The sequence below is a fragment of the Vulpes lagopus genome, chromosome 1, assembly GCF_018345385.1.
Source record: "Vulpes lagopus strain Blue_001 chromosome 1, ASM1834538v1, whole genome shotgun sequence".
Taxonomy (NCBI): Eukaryota; Metazoa; Chordata; class Mammalia; order Carnivora; family Canidae; genus Vulpes; species Vulpes lagopus.
This window is the reverse complement of record NC_054824.1, coordinates 150,696,879-150,724,333: the sequence shown is the minus strand read 5'-3', so window position 1 is coordinate 150,724,333 and position 27,455 is coordinate 150,696,879. Positions and strand designations below refer to the sequence as shown.

Genomic DNA, 27,455 nt, shown 5'->3' with positions numbered 1-27,455 from the left:
AAAGGGCAAACTCCAAAGTCTAGCAAGAGAGGATGTTGGAACCGAACATCTAGAACCCGAGTAAGGTTGTAACCCTTCCCGTTTTGCACATTAGTAACAGGCTCCGAGACGAGGAGGGGGATACTGATGCATAGTTTGTGCCAAATACTGTGATACTCTTACCTCTTTTAAATCTCACAACCATATAAGTAAGTAATAGTATCTTACCCTTGTTTTACAGGACTTAAAAACTGACTTGCTCTGGTGCTGGCTGACTGAATCGGTAGGGAGAGTCCGGAGCCCAGACCCTCTGGGGATGTTCCACATCCCTTGGTGTTTGAGCTGCAGCGAGATTCCGCAGTAAAGTGTTCCTACTGCTGAACTAATGCTCTTCCAACTGCAGCTCACAGCAACTGATGTCGAATCTGATAGAAAATAGCTTCATTAAAAAGTGGGAACAGAATCGCATTAAATGCAGTGTGTACCACATACGCATCACACACGCACAGTCACGTTCTCTAATGGCCCCAGGAACAGAGTGCAGTATTAAACTATTACCCGATGACTGGTTGTCAGTAAACACTGAGGACCTACTCCAAACTGGTGGCACTGGGCCCTGATGACATAAGAGGAGTAAAGATACTGTTCCAGCACTCAAGGATTCAGATGATTTGGTCTAACAACCAATAAGCAGATAAATGGTAATACCATGTGACAATTTTGGTGTTTATCTTGGCTTTACAAGTTTACAATCCCTCTGTAAACCAGAAAGCTGTGATACTTCTTTGCACTCCAGTGCGCAAGGTAGTGCTGGGCATAAAGCAAGTGCTCAGTAACAACACGTTACTGTCATGTCTGTTGAACTTGAAAACCATCTATGGAGTGCCTGGAAAGCACTGCCAGATATGTATTCGTTGTCGCAGTATTTCTATAGTCACAACGAAAATTTGGGCTAAAAGATAGTCATTTAAAAGCTTCACCTTCGTTTAGTCAACTGGGACTTTCCGAAGTGGTTTTTGCTCTTTCATTCCAAACAGGCTTGGTTTCTGCCTGCCTTTCCTCAAGCCTGGTTTACATTTTCGACTCCCACCAACGGCGAGGCTGCGGGTGGCTCAGGTAGCGGCCTGCCCTGGCGCGCATGCGCACACGCGGGGCCCGGGACCCCGCCCCGCCCCGCCCCGCCCCGCGGCCTCCAGCGCCGCCGCCGCCGCAGCAGCTGCCGCCTCCTCCCAGGTCCACTGGCGCCCCCGGGAGCGCGCTAGGCCGGGGCTGGCACGGCTCGGGCGGTTGGGCGGTTGGGCGGAGGCCGGCTGTGCGCCATGTCAGCCCGGGGATTGGCGGTGTTGCTGTCGTGGCTGAGCTGCTGCGGCTCTGCCCTGTGGAGGTAGAGATGCCAGTGGCGCCCGGGGGCTCCGGCGGAGGTCGCCCGTGGGGACGCAGCCCCGCCCCGCCCCGCCCCGCCCGGCCTCGCCTCGCCCCGCCGCCCCCTTCCGAGAGTCGCGGAGGACGAGGGCGCAGCTTTAGGGCTTCGCTCTTCCGGGGTCTCGGTCACTTCGCGTCGCTGCCCCTGCGGGCAGCGGAGCCTTTCGTTTCCTCCTGCTTGAGCACAGGAGGGAGGGGGAACCCACAAGTCGCTCCCGGGGAGGGAGGCCGGGGCGAGGGCACTTCCCTGGGGTAACTAGGTGGCGGAAGTTACCTGGGAGGCAGATGCACTTGATTTGTGACAAAGTGCTTTATAAGCTAAACAAATAAATGTAAGGGGGTGTAACTCCTGCATAAGGAATGGGAGTTGTTTCCTGTGATGGGATTTACGGAGTGAAAACTTCAAAAGTCATGAGAAATCCTCAGTGCCAAGTGTGCGTTTTCTTGGGTTGGGTAGCAAGTGCTGGGTTGGAAAATGGATCGAAATGTTTTAGAAATATTTCTAACATGGGTTAAAAAAACAGATGATTAGCCTTCTGTGACTATTCTCTTCCATGGAGGTTTGGCTGTAAGTATTACCCTCTAACATTAGGATGTAAGAACCCCGACAGTAAATCAACCATTCCAGAGACTGCCGAGGGAAGGGATCCACAGCCCCTCCTTGGACAGACCCACGGGGGAGATCCAACAGAGATAGAGTAGCCTTGAGAGAAAGCAAAAAGGTAGCATTCTGGCAGAACTGTGTCAACCTCTGTTTTCTCCTACATAAAGTGAAGAAAATAAAACCTGTCTCATGGGGTGGTAGCGAGGCTTGAATGCAAAGATATCTTTACCTCCCAACATGTGCCTGGCAAATGGGTCAGTATAGGGACAGGGGATATTATCAAGCATGGCCCGTGAATTCAAAGACTTTATAGACTTTATGGTGTACACCAGAGGTTACCAAACTTTCTGCAAGTGCCAGATAGTAAGGCCTTTCGGGTGATGTAATCCACAACTCCACACTAGTAAGCCAATGGGTGTGGCCGTGTGTCAATGAAAATCTTTACAAAAACAGGAGGAATTTGACCCCAGCTTGCTAACCCCTGCTCTACGTTCATAAATGAAGGAGATGCTAAATTTCTTTCCCTTCCCTAAATTTTCAGAGAGAGTTTAATGAAGACAAACATGTTGTTGTTTCCCATAGTAGTCACTGGCTCCTTGAATTTTATTTCTTAATAAGGTGTTCTCTTAAAGGACAAAATTTCTTAAATTTGATGTAATGATTTTTTTTTATTGTTAGCTTTTTTGGAGGGGTGGAGAATTCAGGGTAGATGTCTTATTTCAATGATTTCTTTCTTTCCTGAGCATCTGAGAGACATTTACCTAAATTTTCTACTAAGAGTATTAATGTTTTTGATATTTCTTATCCCAATGGAGTTGGTTTTCATAAATGATCTATGGTAGGACTGCGATTATTTCTTTCTCCTTATGAATCCAGATCCATTTTCCAGCTCCATTTATTGAGTATCACCTCTGTCCTATACAAAACTTCCCTATGGACTTATGTCCACTTCCGGGTTTACTATAGAATCCCTCTTATTTGGAGGAGAAATTATTTTAATACTTATATTTGACCTTTTTCTCCATAGGTATTCCACTAACAGCCCAAACTACCACATTTTTAGTACCAGAAGTACTGTAAGTGTTTAACTATTTTCAAACTAGAGTTAAATATTATTATCTACCTTAGAGAACAGTATTTTATGCTCAGTTGCTTTTTTGTTTTTTTTTTTTTAATTTATTCATGAGAGACACAGAGAGGCAGAGACATAGGCAGAGTTCTCCCTGCAGGGAGCCCTATATTAGACTCCATTCCCGGATCCCAGGATCGTGACCTGAGGCAAAGGCAGATGCTCAACCACTGAGCCACCCAGGTGCCCCTATACTCAGTTATAGCACAGTATCATTCATTTATTTTTATTTCCTTTATCATCCTAATATAAATCCCCTCACCAATAAACGTCCTTAAATATGTATGTACCAAACATAAGTAGTGTGGTTTTGAGTTTTTGTGATTTAATATTCACAGATAGAATGGCCATACAATACATTGTGTAAACTACTGAAAATGAAAGTCCTATTAATATTTATGCTGGGACAACAGATACAAATTGCAGCTGCCTTGGCAAACCAGGATGAATGGTCACCAAAGCTGTAGACTTCATTCTCTATATTCTCTTTTTTTTATTCAATACTTTGTCTAGCTCATTTCTTTTTTTTTTTTTTTTCAGATTTTTAAATTTTTATTCATTCATGAGAGACACACAAAGAGGCAGAGATATAGCCAGAGGGAGAAGCAGGCTCCCTGCAGGGAGCCCCATGCGAGACTCAATCCAGAGACCCCGGGATTACACCCTGAGCCAAAGGCAGATGTTCAACCACTGTGCTACCCAGGCATCCCTAGATCATTTTTTCTTAATGCTGCCTGATTACTAGTATTTATTTCATTTTATCTGTATAGCTTCCCAATGATGGGCACATGGCTTTCTATCTTCACAAACAACACTGTAGTGAATACCCTTCTACATGTCCCTTTATGGGACTGTGCAATAATTTTTCAGCTATCGTTGCTGGGACGTAGGGAGAGCAGACACTTGATTTAACTAAATTCTGCATGATTGTTCTTGAATGGCAATCACAATTTCTATTCCCACCTACTGCACATCTTCACCAAAGTTTGGTATTATTACTTTTTTTTTTTTTTTTACCAATTTTATTACTATGTGTAATGGCTTATCACTGTTGTTATCTTCAGCTCTCTGATAACTAGTGATTTTGAGCATCTCTTCCCATATTTATGCAGGTTTCTCTTCTGAATTGCCTGGTCATACCTTTGACCCATTTTCCATTTAATTTTGTGTCCTTTTTGTTGATTTACCAAGTGCTATATGCATTCCACCCTCTATATTAGTTGAATGTTGGTTTTAAGTGTTTCATTTTTTTTGTCTCTTGTCTACTCATCTAACCATTAATGTTGTCTGTGGATATTTTATTGTTTAAGAAAAAGCTGACTTTTGTTGACCACCCCCCCAGACATACTGCTTTTTTTAACCTCATATTTTCTACTTTTTTGGAGTCTTAAAAATCTTTTCTTACTCAGAGTTGTGAAGACATTTCTCCTATTTTTTCCTTTATATGCCTTAAATCCTGACCTTTCAAATATAGGTCATATATCCATTGGAGTCCATTTGTATATCATGTGAGGTATGCATTCACATTAATTTCTCCACATAACGAACCACTACCTATTAAACAACTGACTGTTTTTTTCTATTGTTTTTCTGGTATTATCTTTTTTTTTCCAAATAGAGATGTCAACTTCTGAACTCTCTTCTTTCCTCCAGGTAGAGTTGATTGATCCTCTCTTGTTTTATATAGTTGCAGTTTTGTTTCAGTGCTATATACTCTTACTTTGAATCAATATACCATAATATATGCATCATTTTACTCTAGGTAAGCAATTAGGTTGTTTCTATTTTTAGTCTATTATGATTAGTAGACTACTAGAAGTGGTAGTCTACTATGAACATTTTTATGCCTAATTCTGGCTAACATATATCTGCATTGCTGTTAGGAGTAGAATTGGTTGGTCATAGGTTATATGCATGTGTTCAGCTTTAGTGGATGGTGCCAAAAGATTTTACAAAGTAATTGTATCAGTTTACACTTCTGTATTTATATATGTCATTGTATTTACATTTTTCAGAATCAGGCAAAAGTAATCTATATAAACTATATTTTCTTTTATAGTGTCATTTGTTTTTAAGTTCATTGCTACCCTTTCTTAAGTCTGTACTTCACACTTAAATTGTCACTTGCACTAATTTCTTAGTATCATTTATTTATGTATTTTATCTTTGTTTCTTGAATAGTTTTGCTCTATAATTGGCCATTTTATTAGTCATTTTTAAAATCTTCTTTTTTCTAAGTAATCTTTATACCCAACATGGGGCTCAAATTCACAACCTTGAGATCAAAAGTCTCATGCCACACACCCTAAAAATCTTTTATGATCTCTGCTATTCCTTTATCATTTTTATGGAGGTGACAGAAATGTGTCATGTGTAATTGATAATTGGTAACCAAAATAATGGAGTTATGTCATTATAGTAAAGCAAATTGTGAGCCAGAGTTTGATTCTTAACAGGGAAGTAAACAGAACGCAAGAGAGTAGATGGTAAAACCAGTGGCATTGCAGCTTGCTTGCAAATGATATTTAAAGAAAGAAAGAAAATATTGACTGCACAGAAGATGCTTTAGGAATTAGCTCATAAATCTTAATGGAACGCAGTTTAAAACCATTTTTGTCTACCTATTTGCTTTTCCTGGAGCTTTGGCATGACTGTCAGGATTCAGGTTTGACACAAATCCAGGAACCTATGAAGGTGTTCTCAGGGAACATAAACTGGTGGAGGCCATCTCTAAGCTTACCCTCTGCCTCATACAGCTTGCCAGTATCTCCTAGAAAGGAGCTTATGTATTTGTCTAGAGCCTGGTCTTTATAATTGCTGCCCTCAGAACACCTCCAGATTGCCTGCTCTGGTGGCCACGGAGACTTACACTTGTAGTCCTCTAGTACTGTATATATTTGTATACTTTAAAAGCTACTACTTGAGTGTCTAGCTTTCAATCGGCATGAATCTAGGTGCTGACTAAAATCCTCTCTTTGGGACAATGACAGGACTTGGCACTTCCTCATCTACTAGAAGTTATTAAAAATAAAATTGCTTGGACAATCACAAAGTTTTGAAGGAACAACTCAGAACTAGGGCAAGGTTAAATGATAAGGCTCATCTTTTACCTAAGGCCACTCCTTCAAGATTAAGAGAGGCGGTTGTTTTATCTAATGCATAAAAATGAACACAAGAGTCAAGGAAGTAGTCGAAACATAGGAATATGTTCCAAATAAGAGAATAAGAGAAAACCTCAATGAAATGGAGGTAAGTAATTTACCTAATAAAGAGTTCAAAGTAATGGTCATAAAGATGCTTAATGAACTCAGGAGAAGAATGGATGAACACAGTAAGAACTTCAACGAAGAGATACAAAAAAGAAGATGCCAAATAGAAGTCACAGAGCTAAAGTATACAGTAACTGAACTGAAAAGTATATAGGGTTCAACAGCAGACTAGACAAGGAAGAAGAAAAGAACTGTGAACCTGAAGACAGAGCAGTAAAAAGAAAAAAGAGTGCAGAAAAAAGTAAAGATATCTTAAGGCATTTATAGAATAACAACAAGTGGACTGATAGTCACATTATAGGAGCCCAAAAGGAGAAAAGTGAAAGGAGCAGAAAAGTCTTTTAAGAAATAATGACTGAAAAAAAAAAAATGACTGAAAACTTCCCTAACTTGGAGAAGAAAACAGACATCCAGATCCAGGAAGCCCAGAGAGTTCCAAATAAGATGAACCCAAATTATTTAAATTATAATTTAAATGTCAAAAGCTAAACACAAGGAGATTTCCTAAAAGCAAAAGTGGCACCTGAGTGGCTCAGTTGGTTAAGCACCTGCCTTCTGTTCAGGTCATGATCTCAGGGTCCTGGGATTGAGCCCCATATCAGGCTTCCTGCTCAGCAGGGAGCCTGTCTCTCCCTCTCCCTCTGTCCCTACCCCCACTCATGCTCACTCTCGCACACATGTGCTATCTCTCAAATAAATAAAATCATTTTTTAAAACAGCAAGAGAAAAACAACTTTTGTTACATACAAGGGAAACACCATAAACCTATCAGTAGATTTTTCAGGAGAAACATTACAGGCCAGAAGAGAGTGGCACAAGATATTCAAAGTGCTAAAAGAAAAAAAAAAGAAAAAGAAAAAAGCTTCCATACTTCCATACAAAATACTCTGTGCAGCAAAGTTTTCATACAGAATTTAAAGATACATAATTTTTCAGATAAGCAAAAGCTAAAGGAGTTTATCATCACTAAAATAGCCTTACAAGAAATGCAATAGTGACCTTTTATGCTGAAAAAGAAAAAAAAAGGTTCTAATTAGTAACAAGAAAACATGAAAGAATAAATCTTGCTGGGAAGATAAATACATAGTAAAGGTAGTGTGTTAATTATAAAACTAGTGTCAAAGTTAAAAGATTAAAGTAGTAAAAAATATAACTGCAATTTAAGGGATGCACAAGATTTAAAAATATTAAAAATTAATATGACATTAATGTGCAAAGGGTGAGTAAAAATGTAGAGCTTTAGATTGTGACTAAATAAGTTATTATTTACTTAAAATAGATTTGTTATAACTTTTTTTTTAATTTTTATTTATTTATGATAGTCACACACACAGAGAGAGAGAGAGAGAGAGGCAGAGACCTAGGCAGAGGGAGAAGCAGGCTCCATGCACCGGGAGCCCGACGTGGGATTCGATCCCGGATCTCCAGGATCGCGCCCTGGGCCAAAGGCAGGCGCCAAACCACTGCGCCACCCAGGGATCCCTGTTATAACTTTTTATGTGTAAGCCTCATAGTAACCACAAAGCAGAAACCTATACTTAATACACAAAAGATAAAGAAGAAATCTAAGTATACCACAAAAGAAAATCAAACCACCAAACCAACTACAGTTAACAAAATGGCAAGGTACATGCATACCTCATATTACTGTACTTTACTTTATTGTACCTCACAAATATTGCTTTTTTTTTTAACAAATTGATGATTTATGGCAACCCTGCATTAAGAAAGCCTATCAACACCATTTTCCCAATTTAATTTGCTTATTTCATGTGTCTATGTCATATTTTGGTAATTCTCACAATATTTCAAACATTTTCATCATTATTATATTTGTTAAGGTACTCTATGATCAATAACTATAACTTGCTGAAAGCTTACATGATGGTTAGCATTATTCACAATATTTTTTTAAATTAAGGTATGTAAATTTTTTTAGGCAATGCTATTGCACACTTAATAAACTGTAGTATAGTCTAACCAAATTTTATATGCACTGGGAAACAAAAATGCATATGATTCACTTTCTTGTGATACTCAATTTATTGCAGTGGTCTAGAAATGCAACTGCAGTATCTCAGAGGTATGCCTGTACATATCTATCAGTAATTACTTTTTTTTTAAGATTTTGTTTATTCATGAGAGACACAGAGAGAGAGAGAGAGAGGCAGGCAGAGGGAGAAGCAGGCTCCATGCAAGGAGCCTGATGTGGGACTCGATCCCAGGTCTCCAGGATCACACTCTGGGCTGCAGGTGGCACTAAACCGCTACACCACCTGAGCTGCCCCTATCAGTAATTACTTTAAATGTAAATGGAATAAATTCTCCAATAAAAAGACAGAGTGACTGGATGGATTAAAAAAAAAAAAATCTATATGCTGCTAATAAGAAACTCATCAGATATAAGGGCACACACAGATGGAATGTGAAGGGATGCAAAAAGATATTTCATGCAAATGGAAACCAAAAGAAAGAAGTGTTAGCTATACTTGTATCATTCAAAATAGGCTTTAAGACGAAGTCCAATAAGAGACAAGAGTATTGGGATGCCTGGGTGGTTCAGCGGTTGAGCATCTGCCTTCAGTGCAGGGCATGATCCCGGGACCCAGGATCGAGTCCCACATTGGGCTCCTTGCACAGAGCTTGCTTCTCCCTCTGCCTGTGGATTTTTTTTTTTTTTTGGATTAAAGAGAGAGACAAGAGTGTTACATAAAGGAGTCAATCAAATAAGTTGACATAACCGATATATATATGTATATATATATATATATATACATATATATATATGCATTAAACATAGGGGTTACTGAGTATATAACGCAAATATTTTTTTTTTAATTTTTTTTTATTTATTTATGGTAGTCAGAGAGAGAGAGAGAGGCAGAGACACAGGCGGAGGGAGAAGCAGGCTCCATGCACCGGGAGCCCGACGTGGGATTCGATCCCGGGTCTCCAGGACCGCGCCCCGGGCCAAAGGCAGGCGCCAACCGGCTGCGCCACCCAGGGATCCCTATAACGCAAATATTAATAGATCTACAGGGAGAAATACACAGCAACACAATAATAGTAGAGAACATTAATACCCCACTTCCATTAATGGATAGATAATTGAGACAGAAAAATCATAAAGTAAATAATTGGCCTTAAACTTTAGACCAGATGGACTTAATGGGTATATACAGAACATCCCATCCAAAATCAGCAGAATACACGTTCTCATCCAAACATGTGGAACATTCTCCAGAATAGATCGGTCGTGTGTTAGGCCACAAAACAAATCTTAGTAAGTTTAAGGAGATTGATATATCAAACATCTTTTCTGACTGCGATGGTATAAAAATAGAAATCAATGATAAATAGAAAATTGGAAAATTATAAATATGTGCAGATTAAACAACATGGTGCTGAGCAGCCAATACATTAAAAAACAAATTGAAAGAGAATTCAAACAATAACTTGAGACAAATGAAAATAGGAACACAATGTATTGAAACATGGGATGCAGCAAAAACACTTCTAAGAGGGAGGTTCATAACAAGAAAAATCTCAAACAATATTACACCAAGGAACTGAAAAAGAAGAAATGAAGCCCAAAGGTAGTAGAAGGAAGATAACAAAAATAAATGATCGAGATTAAAATAATAATAGAAAGAATAAATAAAACTAAGAATGAGTTCTTTGAAAAGATAAACAAAATTAACTAGACTAACCAAAGAGGAAAAAAGACAAAAATATGCAATGAAAAAGGATGCATTACAACTGATAGTATAGAAATACAAAGAATCATAAGAGACTACTATCAACAATTGTATACTAACAAGTTGAACAACCTAGAAGAAATGGATAAATCCCTAGAACCATACACCCTAACAAGACTATGAATAGAAAAAAAAAAAAAGACTATGAATAGAAAATATGAACAGACCAATTACTAGTAAAGAGATTAAATCACCCCTCCCCGACCCCTCACTGCAAAAAAAAGTCCAGGATTGGACAGCTTCACTGGTGAATTCTACCAAACATTCAAAGAAGAATTAATACCAACCATTCTCATACTCTACCAAAATATAAAAAGACCCTGCTACCAAAACCAGAGAAGGACATTACAAGAAAAGAAAATTACAGGCCAATTTTTCTAATGAATATAGATGTAAAAATTGCCAACAAAATATTAGCCGACCTAAGTCAACAATAAATGAAGATCATATGCCATGAGCATGCAGGATTTATTCTAAGAATACTTCAACATCTACAAATCAGTCAGTGTAATACTTGCCATATAGGGGTTTTTGTGATAATTAAAGTATGTGTCCCAAAGGTCACACAGGGGATTAGGGGCAGAGACTGGACTGAGAAAACTGAGAGGGTCTTTGCAAAGCCCATGGGATCAGTTCCTGAGGTCGGCTGTCCCTCCAGGCATGCTACCTAGCCTGTCTCCAAAGCATTAATAAAATGAAGAATAAAAATTATATGATCATCTCAATAGATGCAAAAAAGCATTTTATAAAATTCAATATCTATATATGATAAAAAAAAAACTTTCAACAAAGTGGGTACAAAGGGAACATACCTCAACATAATAAAGACTACATATGACAAGTCCGCAGCTCACATCATACTCAATAGTAAAAAGTTGAAAGCTTTTCCTCTAAGATTAGGAACAAGATAAGGACACGTTCATACCACTTTTATTCAATATAACATTGGATGTCCTAACCAAACAATTAGGAAAGAGAAAGAAATAAAAGGCATCCAAATAGGAAAAGAAGTAAAACTATCTCTATTTGCAAATGACATGATATTATATATAGAAAACCCTAAAGACTCCACCAAAAACCTGTTAGAACTAATAAATACATGTAGTTAACTTGTAGGATACAAAGCCAGCGTTCAAAAATCCATTGTTTCTGTATACTAATAACAATTTGAAAGAGAAATTAAGAAAACAATCCCATTTGCAATTGCATCAAGAAATAAAATCAGAAAGAAAGAAAGAAAGAAAGAAAGAAAGAAAGAAAGAAAGAAAGAAAGAAAGAAAGAAAAGAAAGAAAATCACATAGGGATAAATTTAAACAGAAGCAAAAGACCCCCTACCCTGAAACTGTAAGACATTGATGGAAGAAATAGAGGAAAATGCAAATAAATGGAAAGATATTCAACACCATGGTTTAGAAGAATTAATATTGTTAAAATGACCATACAACTCCAAGAAATCTACACCTTCAAATTTCTCTTTCTGCAACTTCATTGTTAGTGTATAGAAATAGGGCAGATTTCTATATGTTAATTTTGTATCCTCTAACTTTATTAATTGGTTTGTTACTTCTAATCGTTTTTTGGTGGAGTCTTTAGGATTTTCTTTTTTTTTCTTTAGGATTTTCTATGTAAAGTATCTTGTGACCTGCAAATAGTGTCAGTTTAACTTCTTTACCAATATACATACATTTTATCTCTTTTCCTTATTTGATTGCTGTGGCTAGGACTTCCAGTATGTTGAATAAAAGTGATGAGAGTCTTGTTCCTAACCTTAGAGGAAAGCTCTGTTTTTCACCATTGAGTATGATGGTAGGTGTGGGTTTTTCCTATATGGCCTTTATTATGTTGAGGTATGTTTCCTTTAATACCATTTTAATAGCCAAGATGTAGTAGCAACCTAAGTGTCTATTGATAGATGAATTGATATACACACAATGGACTATTACACAACTATAAAAAAAGGTTGAGATTGCACCATTTAAGACAACATGATGGACCTAGAGGGCATGCTAAGTGAAATAAGTTAGACTGAGAAAGACAAATACTCTATGACTCCACTCAAAATGGACTCTAAAAAATGTGAATAAACAAATAGAGCTTTCCCAAATATATTATTTCATCCATAAATATTTTAGTACGTGTGTTAAAAATGCCAAGATTCTTAAATTTTATTATTATTTGTATTACCTTAAGTAATCTCTACACCATGTAGGACTCAAACTTAGGACTCTGGCATGCTCTACTGACTTGAGCTAGCCAGGCATCCCTAAGACTCTTAAATTAACACACACACACACACACACACACACACACACACATACACACACACAGCCAAGGCAATTAGACAAGAAAATGAAATAAAGACATCTACATTGAAAAGGAAAAAACAAATTACCTCTATTTGCAGATGACATGATCTATATATAAAAAGCCCTAATGAATCCACTAAAAAAACTATTAAAACCACTAAGTTAATTTAGTATTTTCATAAGGAAATTCATGCAGAGGTTCACATGGAAGTTCAAGAAAACAAGAATAGACAAAATATTTTTGAAAAAGAACAATGTTGGGGCAGCTTGGGTGGCTCAGAGGTTTAGTGCCACCTTCAGCCCAGGGCGTGATCCTGAAGACCTGGGATCGAGTCCCATGTCAGGCTCCCTGCATGGAGCCTGCTTCTCCCTCTGCCTGTGTCTCTGCCTCTGTGTGTGTGTGTGTGTGTGTGTGAGAGAGATAAATGAATAACATCTTAAAAAAAATAAAGAAAAAGAACAATGTTGGAAGACTCACAGTTCCTGACTTTAAAACTTAACTACAAAGCTACAGCTTTCAATTGAGACAGTGTGAGACAGGAATATGGATAGGCAAATAGATCAGTGGAATAGAGAAAAAAAAATCTTGTTTATGGTCAATTGGTTTTTTTTACAATGACTGCAAGAAAATTCAATAGGAAAAGAAAAGTTTTGCTGAGAAAACTGTATATCTGCATGGAAAAGAATGGAGGTGAACTCCCAACCTCACAGCATATCCAAAAATTAGCTCAAAATAGATCCAAGACCTACATATAAGAGCTATAGCTATAAAACTCATGGGGAAAAATCTCCATAACCCAGAGTTAGGCAATGGTTTCCTAGATGTGACCTTAAAAGCACAAGGAACAAAAGAAAAAAGATAAATTTGGCATAGTCAAAATTTTAAAAATTTAGTGCTTCTAACGACATTGGCAAGAAAATGAAAAGGCAATCCACAGAATTGCAAAATATTTGCAAACAATTTATTTGATAAAGGATATGTATCTAAAATATATAAAGTGTTGCTATAATTCAATAATAAAAAGACAACCCATTTTTTTGAAAAATGGCCAAAGGATCTGAATAGACATTTTTCAAAAGATATCCAAATGGCCAATCAGCACATTACCCATTAGAGAAGTGCAAATCAAAACCACAATGAGATACCACTTCACACCCATTTAGATGCCTAGAATCAAAAAGATAGATAATAACAAGTAATAATGAAGACATGGAGAAATTGGAACCCTGAAACATTTCTGTCAAATGTTAAGTGGTACAGCCACTTTGGAAAACACTTTGATAGCTTCTTTATGAGCCACCAATCCACATTTAGGTACACATCCAAGAGAAATTAAAATATTATGTTCACACAATCTCATACCTGAACATTCATGGAAGCATTACTCATAATAGCCGAAAGGTAGAAACAACCCAAACAGTCCAACAACTGGGATAAATAAAATTGAGTATATGGATATACCATATGATATGGACATGGTAAATTCATATGGCATATGGATATGTACATATGATGGACAATTATATAATTATTGGGCAATAAAAATGAATAAAGGACTGATGCCTGGTTATAGGGATGAACCCTGAGAACATTATGCTAAGCAGGAGAAGCCAGTCAAAAAGGACTGTATGATTCTATTCATATGAAATATCCTGAACAGGCAAATATATAAAAGAAAGTTGATTAGTTATTGCCTGGGACTGGGAGATATGGAGGTTTGGGTAAAGAATGCAGAGGTGTTTTTGTGCAAGGAGAGTTCCTCATGCTCCACATCCTAAATAGCATTTAGTGATGTCAGTGTTTTGGATTTTCACCATTCTAATAAGTGTCTGGTTCTATATCACTGTTTTAATTTGCAGTTCCCTAATGACATGAGGTTGAGCATCTTTTCATGAGCTGATTTGTTATCTATATATCTTTTTTTGGTGCCTGTTTGGATCCTTTGTCCATTTTTAAAAATCAGAGTTTTGTTTCCTTATTGTTGAGTTTTAAGGTTTTTTTAATATTTTGAATATTAGATTTTATCAGATACAAGTAATCTTGCAAATATTTTCTCCCAGACTATGGATTCCCTTTTCGTTCTCTTAATAGTGACTTACAAAGCAGAAGTTTTTAATTTGAATGAAGTCCAATTTATCAAAGTTTTCTTCCCTGCATCATGTCTTTGGTGTTGTATCTAAAAAGTCATTGCTAAACCAAAGGTCACCTACACTTGAGTCTTTCTGGCCAACGTTTAAGGAGCTTATTCTTTTCTTTATTCTTCTTCCATCAAAAATTTTAGTGCATTATTTCTTTGTCAGAATATATATAACATGTATTATCCTTTAACCTTTATCTTCACGTGTTATCTTTTATCTACAATCAAATATATTAATGCTCACCATTAATCCTTTTGCCAATCTGTACTGTATTCTAGCATAGTAGTTGATAAAGTTCTATAATGGCTAGATAGCATATATTTTAGGCTTTGCAAATCAAATGATCCCTGTTACAATAATTAACTCTGCTATTATAATCTGAAAGCAGTTATGGACACTAAATAATGAAATTCTCATTCTTATTTACAAAAACAGGTGATGAGCTGGATTTGGTACATAGGCCATAGTTTGCTGTCCCTTGCTATAGTAAATTTCTCATAAAAGGCTCCTCAATATAGTCTTTCCTGAGTTCTTTTTTTTAAGATTTATTTATTTATTTTAATGAGAGAGAGAACATGTGAGAGAGGGAGGGGCAGAGGGAGGAGGAGAGAAACCTCAGGCAGACTCCCCACTGAGTGCAAAGCCCAATGTGGGGCTCAATCCCAGGACTCTGAGATCATGACCTGAGCTGAAATGAAGAGTCCAATGGCTAACTGACTAAGTCACCCAGGTGCCCCTCCTCAATTCTTAAAACCTTTTTTTTTTTTTTCTGTGACTTTAGTACTGAAAGGAGAGCTTGGTTGGACATTTTTCCAGGTACCAGTAATCTCTCTATATATAATTAGAAAGATAGATAGATAGATAGATAGATAGATAGATAGATAGATAGATATAGAGATATAGAGATAGATATAGATAAATTCAGATCTACTTTTCTTTCTGTAAAGCATTCTTAATACAGATTTAAATATTAGTTCTGTTTTGTTTTTCAACTTCAAGGACTCCAGTTATGTAAGAGTTGGATTTTGTCTGCCTTCCATTTCAATCACTTTCTCTCTCTCTTCTTTTTACTTATTCCACTTACAGTATCTTAGTTGTTTTTCTACTTTTTTTAATGCCTCTTAAAAATTTTTTAAATTTAAATTAAGTTCATTAACATATAATGTATTATTGGTTTCAGAGGTAGAGGTCAGTGATTCATCAGCTTTATAACACCCAGTGCTCATTACATCATATGCCCTCCTTAATGCCCAACACCCAATGATCCAATCTCCCCACCCCCCTTTCCTCCAGCAACCCTCAGTTTGTTTCCTATCAGTCTCTTATGATTTGTCTCCCTCTCTGATTTCATCTTGTTTTATTTTTTCCTCTCTTCCCCTATGATCCTTTCTTTTGTTTCTTAAATTCCACATATGGGGGCACCTGGGTGGCTTAGCGGTTGAGCATCTGCCTTTGGCTCGGGACGTGATCGCAGAATCATGGGATCAAGTCCCATATCTGGCTCCCTGCATGGAACCTGCTTCTCCCTCTGCCTATGTCTCTGACTCTCTCTCTCTCTCTCATGAATAAATAAAATCTTAAAGAAAATAAATTCCACATATGAATGAGATCACATGATAATTGACTTTCTCTGATTGACTTATTTTGCTTAGCATAGTATCCTCTAGTTCCGTTGGCATTGTTGCAAATGGCAAGATTTCATTTTTTGGATAGCTGAGTAGTATTCATTGGAGATATTCCAATGAATTCCAGGAGTATTCATTGGACCTTTTCTTTATCCATTCATCTGTCGATGGACATCTGGGCTCTTTCCATAGTTTGACTATTGGGGACATTGCTGCTATGAACTTTGGGGTGCAGGTGCCCCTTCAGATCACTACATTTGTATATTTGAGATAAATACCCAGGAGTGAAATTTCTGGGTCATAGGGTAGCTCTATTTTCAACTTTTTGAGGACCCTCCACACTGTTTTCCAGAGTGGCTGCACCAGTTTGCATTCCCACCAAGTGTGAGAGGGTTGCCTTCTCTCTGCATCCTCCTGAACGTCTGTCATTTCCTGACTTGTTTATTTTAGCCATTCTGACTGGTTTGAGGTGGTATTTCATTGTGGTTTTGTATTTCCCTGATGCTGAGTCATGTGGAGCATTTTTTTAAAGATTTTGTTTATTTATTCATGAGACAGAGAGAGAGAGAGAGAGAGAGGCAAAGACATAGGCAGAGGGAGAAGCAGGCTCCACTCAGGGAGCCCAGTGTGGGACTTGATGCCAGGACTCCAGGATCACACCTTGAGCCAAAGGCAGATGCTCAACTGCTGAGCCACCCAGGAATCCCAATGTGGAGCATTTTTTCATGCATTTGTTGGCCATTTGTATATCTTCTTTGGAGAAATGTCTGCTCATAGCTTCTGCCCATTTTTTGATCAGATTATTTGTTCTTTGGGTGTTAAATTTGATAAGTTTTTTATAGATATTGGATAGTAGACCTTTATCTGATATGTCATGTGCAGATATCTTCTCCCATTATGTCAGTCATCTTTGGGCTTTGTCAATTGTTTCCTTTGCTTTGCAAACACTTTTTGATGAAGTCAAATTGGGACTTCTTGATGAAGTCCCAATAGTTTATTTTTGCCTTTGTTTCCCTTGTCTTTGGGGGCATGTCTAGTAAGAAGTTGTTGTGGCCTAGGTCACCAAGATTGCTGCCTGTTCTCCTCTAGGATTTTGATGGATTCCTGTCTTGCATTTAGTTAGGTCTTTCAACCGTTTTGAGTCTATTTTTGTGTATGGTGTGAGGAAATGGTCCAGTTTCATTCTTCTGCTTGTGGCGGTTAAATTTTCCCAACACCGTTTGTTGAAAAGACTGTCTTTTTTCCCATTGGATATTCTTTCCTGCTTTGTCAAAGATTAGTTGACCGTAGAGTGGAGGGTCCATTTCTGGGTTCTCTGTTCTGTTCCATTGATCTATGTTCCCTGTTTTTGTGCATCTAAGACCATACTGTCTTGATGATTACAGCTTTGTAATAGAGCTTGAAGTCAGGAATTGTGATGCCACCAGTTTTGGTTTTCTTTTTCAACATTCCTTTGGCTATTCGGGGGTCTTTTCTGGTCTTCAATGCCTTTTGTTAAATTTTTATTCACATATAATTTCCCACCACTATATTTTAGTCTTCATTCCTTTATCATCATAGTTCATGTGCTGGTTTAGTCAACTCTTATTTCTATATGTGGTTCAATTTCTGTTCCTAGCTTATCAATTTATTTTAATTCTGGTATGGTGAATTATATTAGTTTATTAGTTTCAGGTATACAGTATAGTGATTCACCTAGTTTATGAATTTATAATTCAAGATTTTTCTTTCTCTTATCACCAAATGCTTGTTTGAGGATATTTAATTCAGTTTAGGATGTTAGTTTGCAGTTTTCTTTTGTGTTTGGTTTTTTTTAAGGGACTTTTATTAACTAAAATGCTTTGGTTTTTATTTTCTATTCTCTTATAGTAGCTCTGTATAAAGTCTGATTATATCTTTGAATTTTATGGACAGTTTGGCAGCTTGGGTTGGTTTGAAAGATCCCTAAAATAAAAGTTGGTGTATCTGGATATAAAGATTATTGGCTTCTCTTCTATTTCCTTTTTTAAGATTTGTTTATTTATTTGAGAGAGAGTGTGTGTGTAAGTGGGTGGTGGAGCAGTGGGAGAGAATCTTAAGCAGACTCCTTGCTGAGCATGGAGCCTACCACAGGGCTCTATCCCAAGACCTTGAGATCATGGCTTGAGCTGAAATCTGGAGTCAGATGCTTAACAGACTGAGCGATTTCTATTTCTTTTTATTTATGCTACTTTGTTGTCTCTGACATAAAGTATTGTTTCCAAAAACTCTGCTGGAAATCTGATTTTCTTTCCTTTATGAATAACATGTGTTTTCTTGTTCTTATTGTTGTTTTGGTCAAGATCCCCAAAGTGTTTATTTTTAAGCCCAGTGCTTTTATTAATATAAATCCTAGTTGCTTTTATTTTTTTAATCATTCTTAATTGTTTTTCCTAGGTATAAGCTGTGCCTTTTCAGTATGTTGTTTCAAATTATTTTAGTTCATATATTGGTCTTGAATTACAGTTAATATTGATATCATTGTTCTGTTCAAAACACTTAGGTTTTCTTCTTCAGGATCTGCAACTATACATAAATTGGGTTTTCTTTGCCTATCTTTTATATTTGTCACTTACTTTTGAATTACTTTCTATCTCTTTTATTCTTTTTTTTTCTATCTCTTTTATTCTTAGAAACCTATTTATCTCAAGGCCTTATCTATTGTTTATTCACAATTGTGATTTTCCTAATTTGGTTTATTTCTGATGTGACTTTTTATTTCTAGGTTTTTCCGGAGTTCTAGCTTACTTATGAGTTTGAAATTCTGATTTATATTGTTCTTTCATAACTTCTATCATTCTCTTATTTATTTTGCCTCATTTTGAGATAGTAGGTGTGTCAGCCAGTGTTCTCACAGAGAAACAGAACCAATAGAATTTATATATATATATATATATATATATATATATATATATGATTTATTTTAGGAAATTGATTTATATAATTGTGGGAACAGGCAACTCTGAAATCTTTAGGTCAGGCCAGCAGGGTAGAAATTCAGGCAAGAGTTAATGCAGCAGTCTTGAAGCAGAATTTATTTTCTAGGAAACCTCCGTTTTTTTCCAAGCACTTCCAACTGATGGAAGAGACCCCATCCGCATTATCAAAGGTATTCTCTTTTACTTAAATTCAACTGATTGTAGATGTAAACCACATCTATAGAATATCCTCACAGCAAAACCTATGTTTGATTAAATAACTGGGTGCTGTAATCTAGCCAAGTTGATATGTAAGACAAACCCACATATTAAGTCGTAGCTTTCATTTACTTATTAGGTATGTTCTTACAGAGATTGTTATTCTGCTTTGTATTTTCTTTTTTGTATAATAGCTGTGTGAAATTAGACTGTAATCCTTTTTCTGTTGCCTTATTTTTTTTTTTTAACATGAAATTTATTTTCCTGATCTTTAAAGAGGGGTGAGTCAAAATAACTTTTCTAACTTTGTGGCTTTAGAGCTTTCTCTTCTGTTGTTTTGTAAAGTGTCCAAAAATAAGGCTAATACTTTTTGAGATCTCCAGATTCTGTTTCCTTCTCTCATTCATCTGTAGTTTTTCTTTTCTTTGCCTTTATTATCCCATTCCAGCTCAATTGAAATTATTTTCCTTTCACTACAGAACCATGTCCTAGAAGGTATCTATAGGTCCTTGTTTTGGTATTCATAGATCCCAGGTTCTCTTGCCCTTTCAAATATTATTATGGATCTCTTGGACTGACTTAAAAATTGAAAAGTACAACCACTGTTCTGGTTTAGAGTTGCTATTGTCTAAATGTCCTGCCATGGTTTCCAATGAATGCCTATCACTGATTTAAATATTCTTCTCTGCTAAGGTCTGCCATATTTGCTTTCTTTTGCTTCCTTATGCTGATACCCCATGAATCTGGTTGTTTTAGCTGGTTTGTTCCAGCCCACTTTTATTTTGGGATTTTGAGGAATACTTTGTCACTTAATTTTATTGTTGACCTTGTCCAGTGCTGTTTTATTGTCTGTTTCATTGGTACTACCCTAGTTGTGCTTACTAGGGAATTTGACTAGATTGAAAGACTACATCACCACTAACTCTCCCCAGTTTGTTTTCTTTTGTAAATGCCTCTTTTTCCTTCTTTTTTGTATCCTTCCTTTTACTTTTTTCAGTTTTCTCTGTTATTTTATTAGCATCTTACACTAAAAACCAAGTTTATTCACTTTCAAACTACCCTATTTCTTTCATATATATATTTAAGGCTATAAATTTCATTTTAGGGACTAACATACTATATACTACAAGTTTTGAGAACATTGAATTTTTTTATTCTTTATTTAGAAATATTTTGTAATTTGCATTGTGATTTCTCCTTTATCCTATAAATCATTCAGAAGTAAAGTTTGGGTTGTTTTTTGTTTTTTGTTTTAAGAATTATAAATACCCTAAGAATTTTTTCTGGCTAACTTTATGAGAAATTCTGATTTTATTTTATTAATATCAAAGGCATAGTATGTGAGATAATTCTTTGAGATTGGGTAAGACTTATTTTGTAAATATGATCAATTTTGGCAAATGTTCTATGTGAGATTGAAAAGAATGTATTTTATTTTATATTGGCTAATTTTGTAGGTTTATATATAGGATTATCTGTAGTTTGAGAAAAGTGTGTCAAACATCTACCACTATATTTGTGGCTTTGAAATTTTTTCCTGGTACTTCTATCAAATTTGCTTTATATGATCTATAGGTTCAGTGCAATCCCTATTAAAATACCAACAGCGTTTTTCAAATAATACTAAAATTTGTGTAGAACCACAAAAGACCCCAAATAGCCAAAACAATGTTGAGAAAGAACAAAGATGGAGGTATCACAATCCCAGATTTCAAGATATACTACAAAGTTGCAGCAACCAAAAAAATATGGTACTGGCACAAAAATAGACCCATAGATCAATGGAACAGAAAAGAAAGCCCAGAAATAAACTGATGAATATATGGTCAATTAATATCTGACAAAGGATACTGGAATATCCAATGGAAAAAAGACAATCTCTTCAACAAATGATGCTAGAAAACTGGACAGCAATATGTAAAAGAATAAAACTGCACCACTTTCTCACACTATACACAAAAATAAACTCAAAATGGATTAAACCTGAAATCATAAAAGTCCTGGAAGAGAGCACAGGCAGTAATTTCTCTGACATCAGCCTTAACATTTTCTAGATATGTCTCCTAGGCAAGGGAAACAAAAGTGTAAATAAACTATTAGAACTACATCAGAATAAAAAGCTTCTGCATCACAAAGCAAACTATCAACAGAACAAAAAGATAACCTACTGAATGGGAGAAGATATGTGCAAATGAGCTATCCGATAAAGAGTTAATATCTAAATTATATAAAGAATTTATATAATTCAACACCAAAAGAACCCCACAAATAATCAAATAATCCAGGTAAAAAATAGGCAGAAGACCAGAATAGACATTTTTCCAAAGAAGATAATACAGATGGCCAACAGAGACATGAAAAGATGTTCAAGATCATTAATCATCAGGGAAATGCAAATTGAAACCACAGTGAGAATATCATCTCACACCTGTCAGAAGGGCTAGAATAAAAAACAATAAATAACAAGTGTTAGTGAGGATGTGGAGAAAAGGAATCTTTGTTCACTGTTGGTGGGAATGCAAAGTGGTGCAGTCACTGTGGAGAACAGTATAGAGGTTACTTTAAAAATTAAAAACAGAGAGGCACCTGGGTGACTCAGTCAGTTTAAGCATCAGACTCTTGGTTTGGGCTTAGGTCATGATCTCAGGGTCATGGAATTGAGCCCCATGTAGAGCTCTGTGCTCAGAATGGAGTCTGCTCGGGGATCCCTGGGTGGCTCAGCGGTTTGGCGCCTGCCTTTGGCCCAGGGCGCGATCCTGGAGTCCTGGGATTGAGTCCCACGTCGGGCTCCTGGCATGGAGCCTGCTTCTCCCTCCTCCTGTGTCTCTGCCTCTCTCTCTCTCTCTCTATGTCTATCATAAGTAAATAAATAAATATTTTAAAAAAAAGAATGGAGTCTGCTCAAGATTCTCTCCTGCCCTTCCCTCTGCTTAAGCTCTCTCTCTGTCAAATAAATAAATCTTTTAAAAAATTAAAAATAGAAATACTAAATACTATTTCTAAAAATAGAAATATGATCTAATAATTCCACTACTGGGTATTTACCCAAAGAAAATGAAAAACACTAACTCAAGAAGATTAATGCACCCCTCTGTTTATTGCAGCATTACTGAAAACAGCTAAGATACAGAAGCAACCTAAGTATTTATCGATAGATGAATAGATAAGTAAGATTGCTTTTCAACAGATGAATGGTTAAGGAATACACACACACACAGGAATATTACAGAGCCATACCAAAGGATGAGATCATGCCATCTGAAACAACCTGGGTGGAACTAGAGGGTATGTTAAGTGAAATAAATCAGACTGAGAAAGACAAATACCATACGATTTCACTCACAAGTGGAACCTTAAAAAATAATAGCAATAACAAACGAATAAACAAAAAGCAGAATCAGACCCATAAATACAGAGAACAAACTGATGGTTGCTAGAGGAAAGGATAGTGGGTTGGGCAAAATGGGTGAATGGGTGTCCCAGTTATGAAATGAATAAATCAGGGGAATAAAAGACACAGCATAAGGGATAATAGTCAATGATATTGTAATAGCAATGTATCTTCACAGATGGTAGCTACACTTGTGGTGAACATGGCATAATATAAAAATTTGTGAAATCACAACGTTGTATACCTAAAACTATTGTAATGTACGTCAACCATACTCAAAATTTTTTTTTGCTCTATATATTTCAGGGCTATATCTTCTGGTGATTTTTTTCCTCTTTTTTCTTCTTATACACTGTCATTAATCCTATAATTTCAAATTTATGAGATAGCTGGTATTATAATCCCCATTTTACAACTAAAAACACTGAAAAAGTGTTTATGTATATATATTTACATGAAATGTGTACATATGTGTATATACATAATTGTTACTATAAAGGTGATACTGGGTTCCAAACCTGGCTTAAGAAGAAGACAAGGGCACCTGGTGGCTCAGTCGGCTAAGTGTCCAACTCTTGATCTCAGCTCCAGTCTTGACTTTAGGATTGTGAGTTCCAGCCCCACATTGGGCTCCATGCTGGGCCTGGGGCTTCCATAAGAAAGGAAGAAGAGGACCAATGTTGAGACTAAGACTAATGATGTTAGAAAGTGGATCAGTATCCTTCAAAAGGGGAAAGAACTTATAAATGAAAGAATGTGGAAGAAGGAAAAAAGGATTAAGGAATAAGGAAAATGTGACTGATGTAAGTTAGTGTGGTAGAGTCAGGGATATGCGAAGAGTAGGACTTCAGAATTTACCATGACTTGTTATTAAGTGAAGGATCTTGTCTCACTCATTTTTCTTCATCTAGCGGAGTTCCAGTCACCTGCTAGACACTTGGTAGATTATTTTTGAAGTAAAATAAAATAAGAGTCTTATAGTCTCTGGGGGGAGACATCTGAAGTGTCTTGGAAAAGTTACTTTTCCTTTGTCACATTACTTTGTACAGTTTTAAAGGAATTAAATTTTAGTTATTCTGTCTTTAATTGTAAGGACCCAGGAAATTGAGCCTTACATCAGAATACGGAGATAAAAATTTTGGATCAGATTTTTTTATTTGAACTATCTTACCTTCTTGTTTAGATTACGTTAGAGTATGAAGGAACATCATTTTCTGAGTGGAGTGTGCCAGGAACTTGTTCTGTGAAAAATAAAAGGTAAGATTTTTTCCATGAATGTCAATATAATGTGTGTATTTACACATAAAAATGTATTCATATAGTGTGAACATTCAGATTCAAGGCTGTGATTGAATGTAAATTTCTTCCCATTGCATAGGTGTGAAAAAAAAGACAAAATCTCTTTGACAAAAGAAGTATTGTTATATTTTTTATTTTTCTAATTAACATACAATTAATGTTTTTAGGCTTAAAAAGTAGTAGGGGAGATTTTATTAATCTTGTATGTCTCTATGCTTATTTCTCTTCCTGTTCTTTTTAAATACTAGTTCGCCCAAGACAGAACTACGTTGTTTTTCTCCTGGTTTTCAGACTATAAGACCAATTGTTACGGGCCCAGTAAGTTGATTTTAATGATAATTATTACATCTTGCAAATTATTTCTCTGCTACATTTTATTTTACTTATTTGGGCTTTCAATCTGTTTTAAATAGTGTAAGTGTTAAGTATAAATAAGAGGTATTTTTAAATTATTGTCAATATGGCAATTTTCAGATATATCTCATAGCAGATTATAAGTTAGGAAATGATATGTGATTTTTACTTTAGCCTTTTTATCAATGAGCAAAGAAAGCCCCAGTTACCTACCATCTTAATGATAATAGTACTTTCTGCTGAGTGGGTGTCATGTCACATACCTTTATGACAGTTTCCTGGAATAAAGACCATTTCTGTTTCTAGCAAGTTTGTTCTTAAATATTTTCTTTAATTCAAGAAAAAACATGTGAATGCAAATACACGAAAGTGATGTTGAATCCTTTCTTGTTTACAAAAAAAGAAAAAAATAAGCATTAAAAACATTGGCCCTTTACTAATTAGTAACAATTACTGGCCACATACCTCATAGCTGATATTCCCACACAGGTGTGTCTAAAGCCACTGCTATAGAGACTCCTTGTGACAAATCTTGTCTTTATTTTGGGACTTGTGCCTTCTTTTTAATTAATAATCTGTATTTTCAGAGAATAAGTAGAGTGATGTGGGAAAGACCAGATGAATATTAATTCATTTTTTTCAAAACTTGTTGATTAAAAAATATTTGAATTTGGCTTTCGAGTTTATGAATATCCGCCAGGTTCATGGACAGAATTTCTCAGCCAGTAAAGGCTTACTCCTTTTCCTTTTGTTGTATAATGGAAGCCCAAATGTGTAATATTATATAAAAATATGTACACACAAATATACACATGTATAAGAATCTTTGTCATTTATGTAGAGTGCCATCAGATCTTATAACTTTTAAGAATGTATGTACATGCTGATCTCTGAAATACGCTCAAAAGCACTCAGATCCAGTAACCAAAAATGTCTCGAGGCATTGCCAATTTGTCTGTGTATAGTTCCCATATTTGTTTCCTGTGAACAAAATCATCTCTGATTCAGAACCATTAAAGAAAAAAATTAATTGAATTGTTTTGATGAATAAGGCTGTCTAGGAAAACTCACTATTTTCCTTTACACACTCAGAGAACACTTCTATTACCAGATGTGGTGTGCGGGTGTTGATTTCCGTACTATTTCTGATACCAGCCGAGTGTCCTACAGTTCAGAGTTCTGGCATTTTCTACATGGAGTCAACTTCACATCCCACAGGTTAAGGGCTCAGTTCCACAAGACTGCTCCACTTCAGATGTCAACTGCAAGTTCCAGTTTGTCACCTGGCTATGAATCCATGTCACCTTCTCCTCAGGTTCAATAATCTGCTAGCACAGCTCATAGAACTCAGGAAATCACACTTACCAGTTATAATAATAAAAGATATGATAAAGGATATAGTCAACAGCCAGAGAAGAGGTACAAGAGGCAAGGTCTGGAAGGTCCTGAGCTCAGGAGATTCTGTCCCTATGGAGTTGGGTTGTGTTACTCTGCCACCAAGTGGATGTGTTTACCAACTGGGAAGCTCTCTGATTTTTATGAGGGCTTCATCATATAGGCATAGTCAGTCATTTCAATCATTAACTCATTTTCTGGTTTCTCTCCCGTCTCCAAAGGGTGGGAGGTTGAGCTAAAAGTTCCAAGCCTCTAATCATGGGTTAGCCTTTCTAGTGACCAGTGCCCATCCCGAAGCCCACCTAGAGTCGCCTCATTAGAACAAAAGGGAGCTCTATGTCAGACCCTCCTATCATTCAGGAGGTTATAAGAGTTGTAGGAGCTCTGCATCAGGCACCAGGATCAAAGGCCAAATATTAGCAGGAAATGGGTGCAAAGGCCATATGTACATGTTCTATTATTTCACAATGACATATATAACAGAAACAACAAGCTATCTAAATTTGTCACTCATGATAGTGAGTAGCTAAAGAATAGAACTAATATTATATGAATATTCATTAGTTCTATTCAGAAATTTGTTCATTATACTTCTTCTGATCTTAGATAATTTAGTTCCTCTGTGACTTTTATGCCAGTATCCAAATTTGTGTTTATTTTACAGTTACCATTATATATCATAGTTGATTTTCCATTTTCTTTCAGGATTCAGAAGAAGAACGTAATTTGTCTGTGGATAGTTCCCATGTTTGTTTCCTGTGGTATTATAAAGTTATGTAAGTAATGTAATATTGAATACAAGGATAATTAGTGCTTTTTAAAAGTATTTAGCTTTGGATGCCTGGGTGGCTCAGTCAATTGAGTGTCTGCTTTCAGCTCAAGTGATGATCCTTGTCATGGGTCCTGGGATGGGTCCTGGGATCCTGGGATGCAGCCCAGGATAAAGCTCCCTGCTCAGTGAGGAGTCTGCTTCTCCCTCTGTCCTCTGCCTCCCCCCTGCTCATGCTCTTTCTCTCTCTCAAATAAACAAATAACATTTGTTTAAATTTTTAAATTTAAAAAGAGAGTATTTAGCTTTAAATTAACTAAACTACAAATTGATTATCTGGATTATAATTTCCATATAAGCTTTTCATTCACCAATCAAGATATCCTCAAATAAGATGCTAATCTAATATTGGGGAACAAACAATAAAAACAATAGCAACAACTATTTGAACATATGTTTCTAATGTTCAGACTTTATGTAAATTATCTCTTACTTTTCATAACAAACACACAAATGTAATTATTATTATCTTTATTTTATAAACAAGGAAATGTGAGCTTGGATAGGTTAAATAATTTGGATAAAAATACACAGCTACTAAAAGATAGCTTTGGGATTTGACTGGTTTTTCAGACTACTGGGCTCTTTGATTTCCATCATACACATCCTGTTCCCAAAGGATTCTCTTTGTTTTGGATAGTTTCTCAAACCCATTTGAACATGAGCGTGAATAAAATGAAACTAATACCAATGTATTCATCACACGAGTCAAGAACTAAAACATTACAGTACCCTAAAATCTGCTACTTAGAAATGCAGAATCTGGGGCCTGCTTCCTGATCTCCTAAATCATTATCTGC

At 36.3% G+C, this 27,455-nt stretch overlaps 1 protein-coding gene across 1 annotated transcript in view; it reads left to right on the top strand.

The window, feature by feature from the left end:
* Positions 1-27,455, top strand: part of CATSPERE (catsper channel auxiliary subunit epsilon) — a 193,828-nt gene that overhangs the window by 507 nt on the left and 165,866 nt on the right. The window contains exons 2-6 of the mRNA XM_041749540.1: positions 776-901; positions 1,176-1,363; positions 23,962-24,035; positions 24,326-24,395; positions 26,532-26,602. Coding sequence (XP_041605474.1) covers positions 776-901; positions 1,176-1,363; positions 23,962-24,035; positions 24,326-24,395; positions 26,532-26,602 — 529 coding nt within the window. The remainder of the gene's footprint in view (positions 1-775; positions 902-1,175; positions 1,364-23,961; positions 24,036-24,325; positions 24,396-26,531; positions 26,603-27,455) is intronic.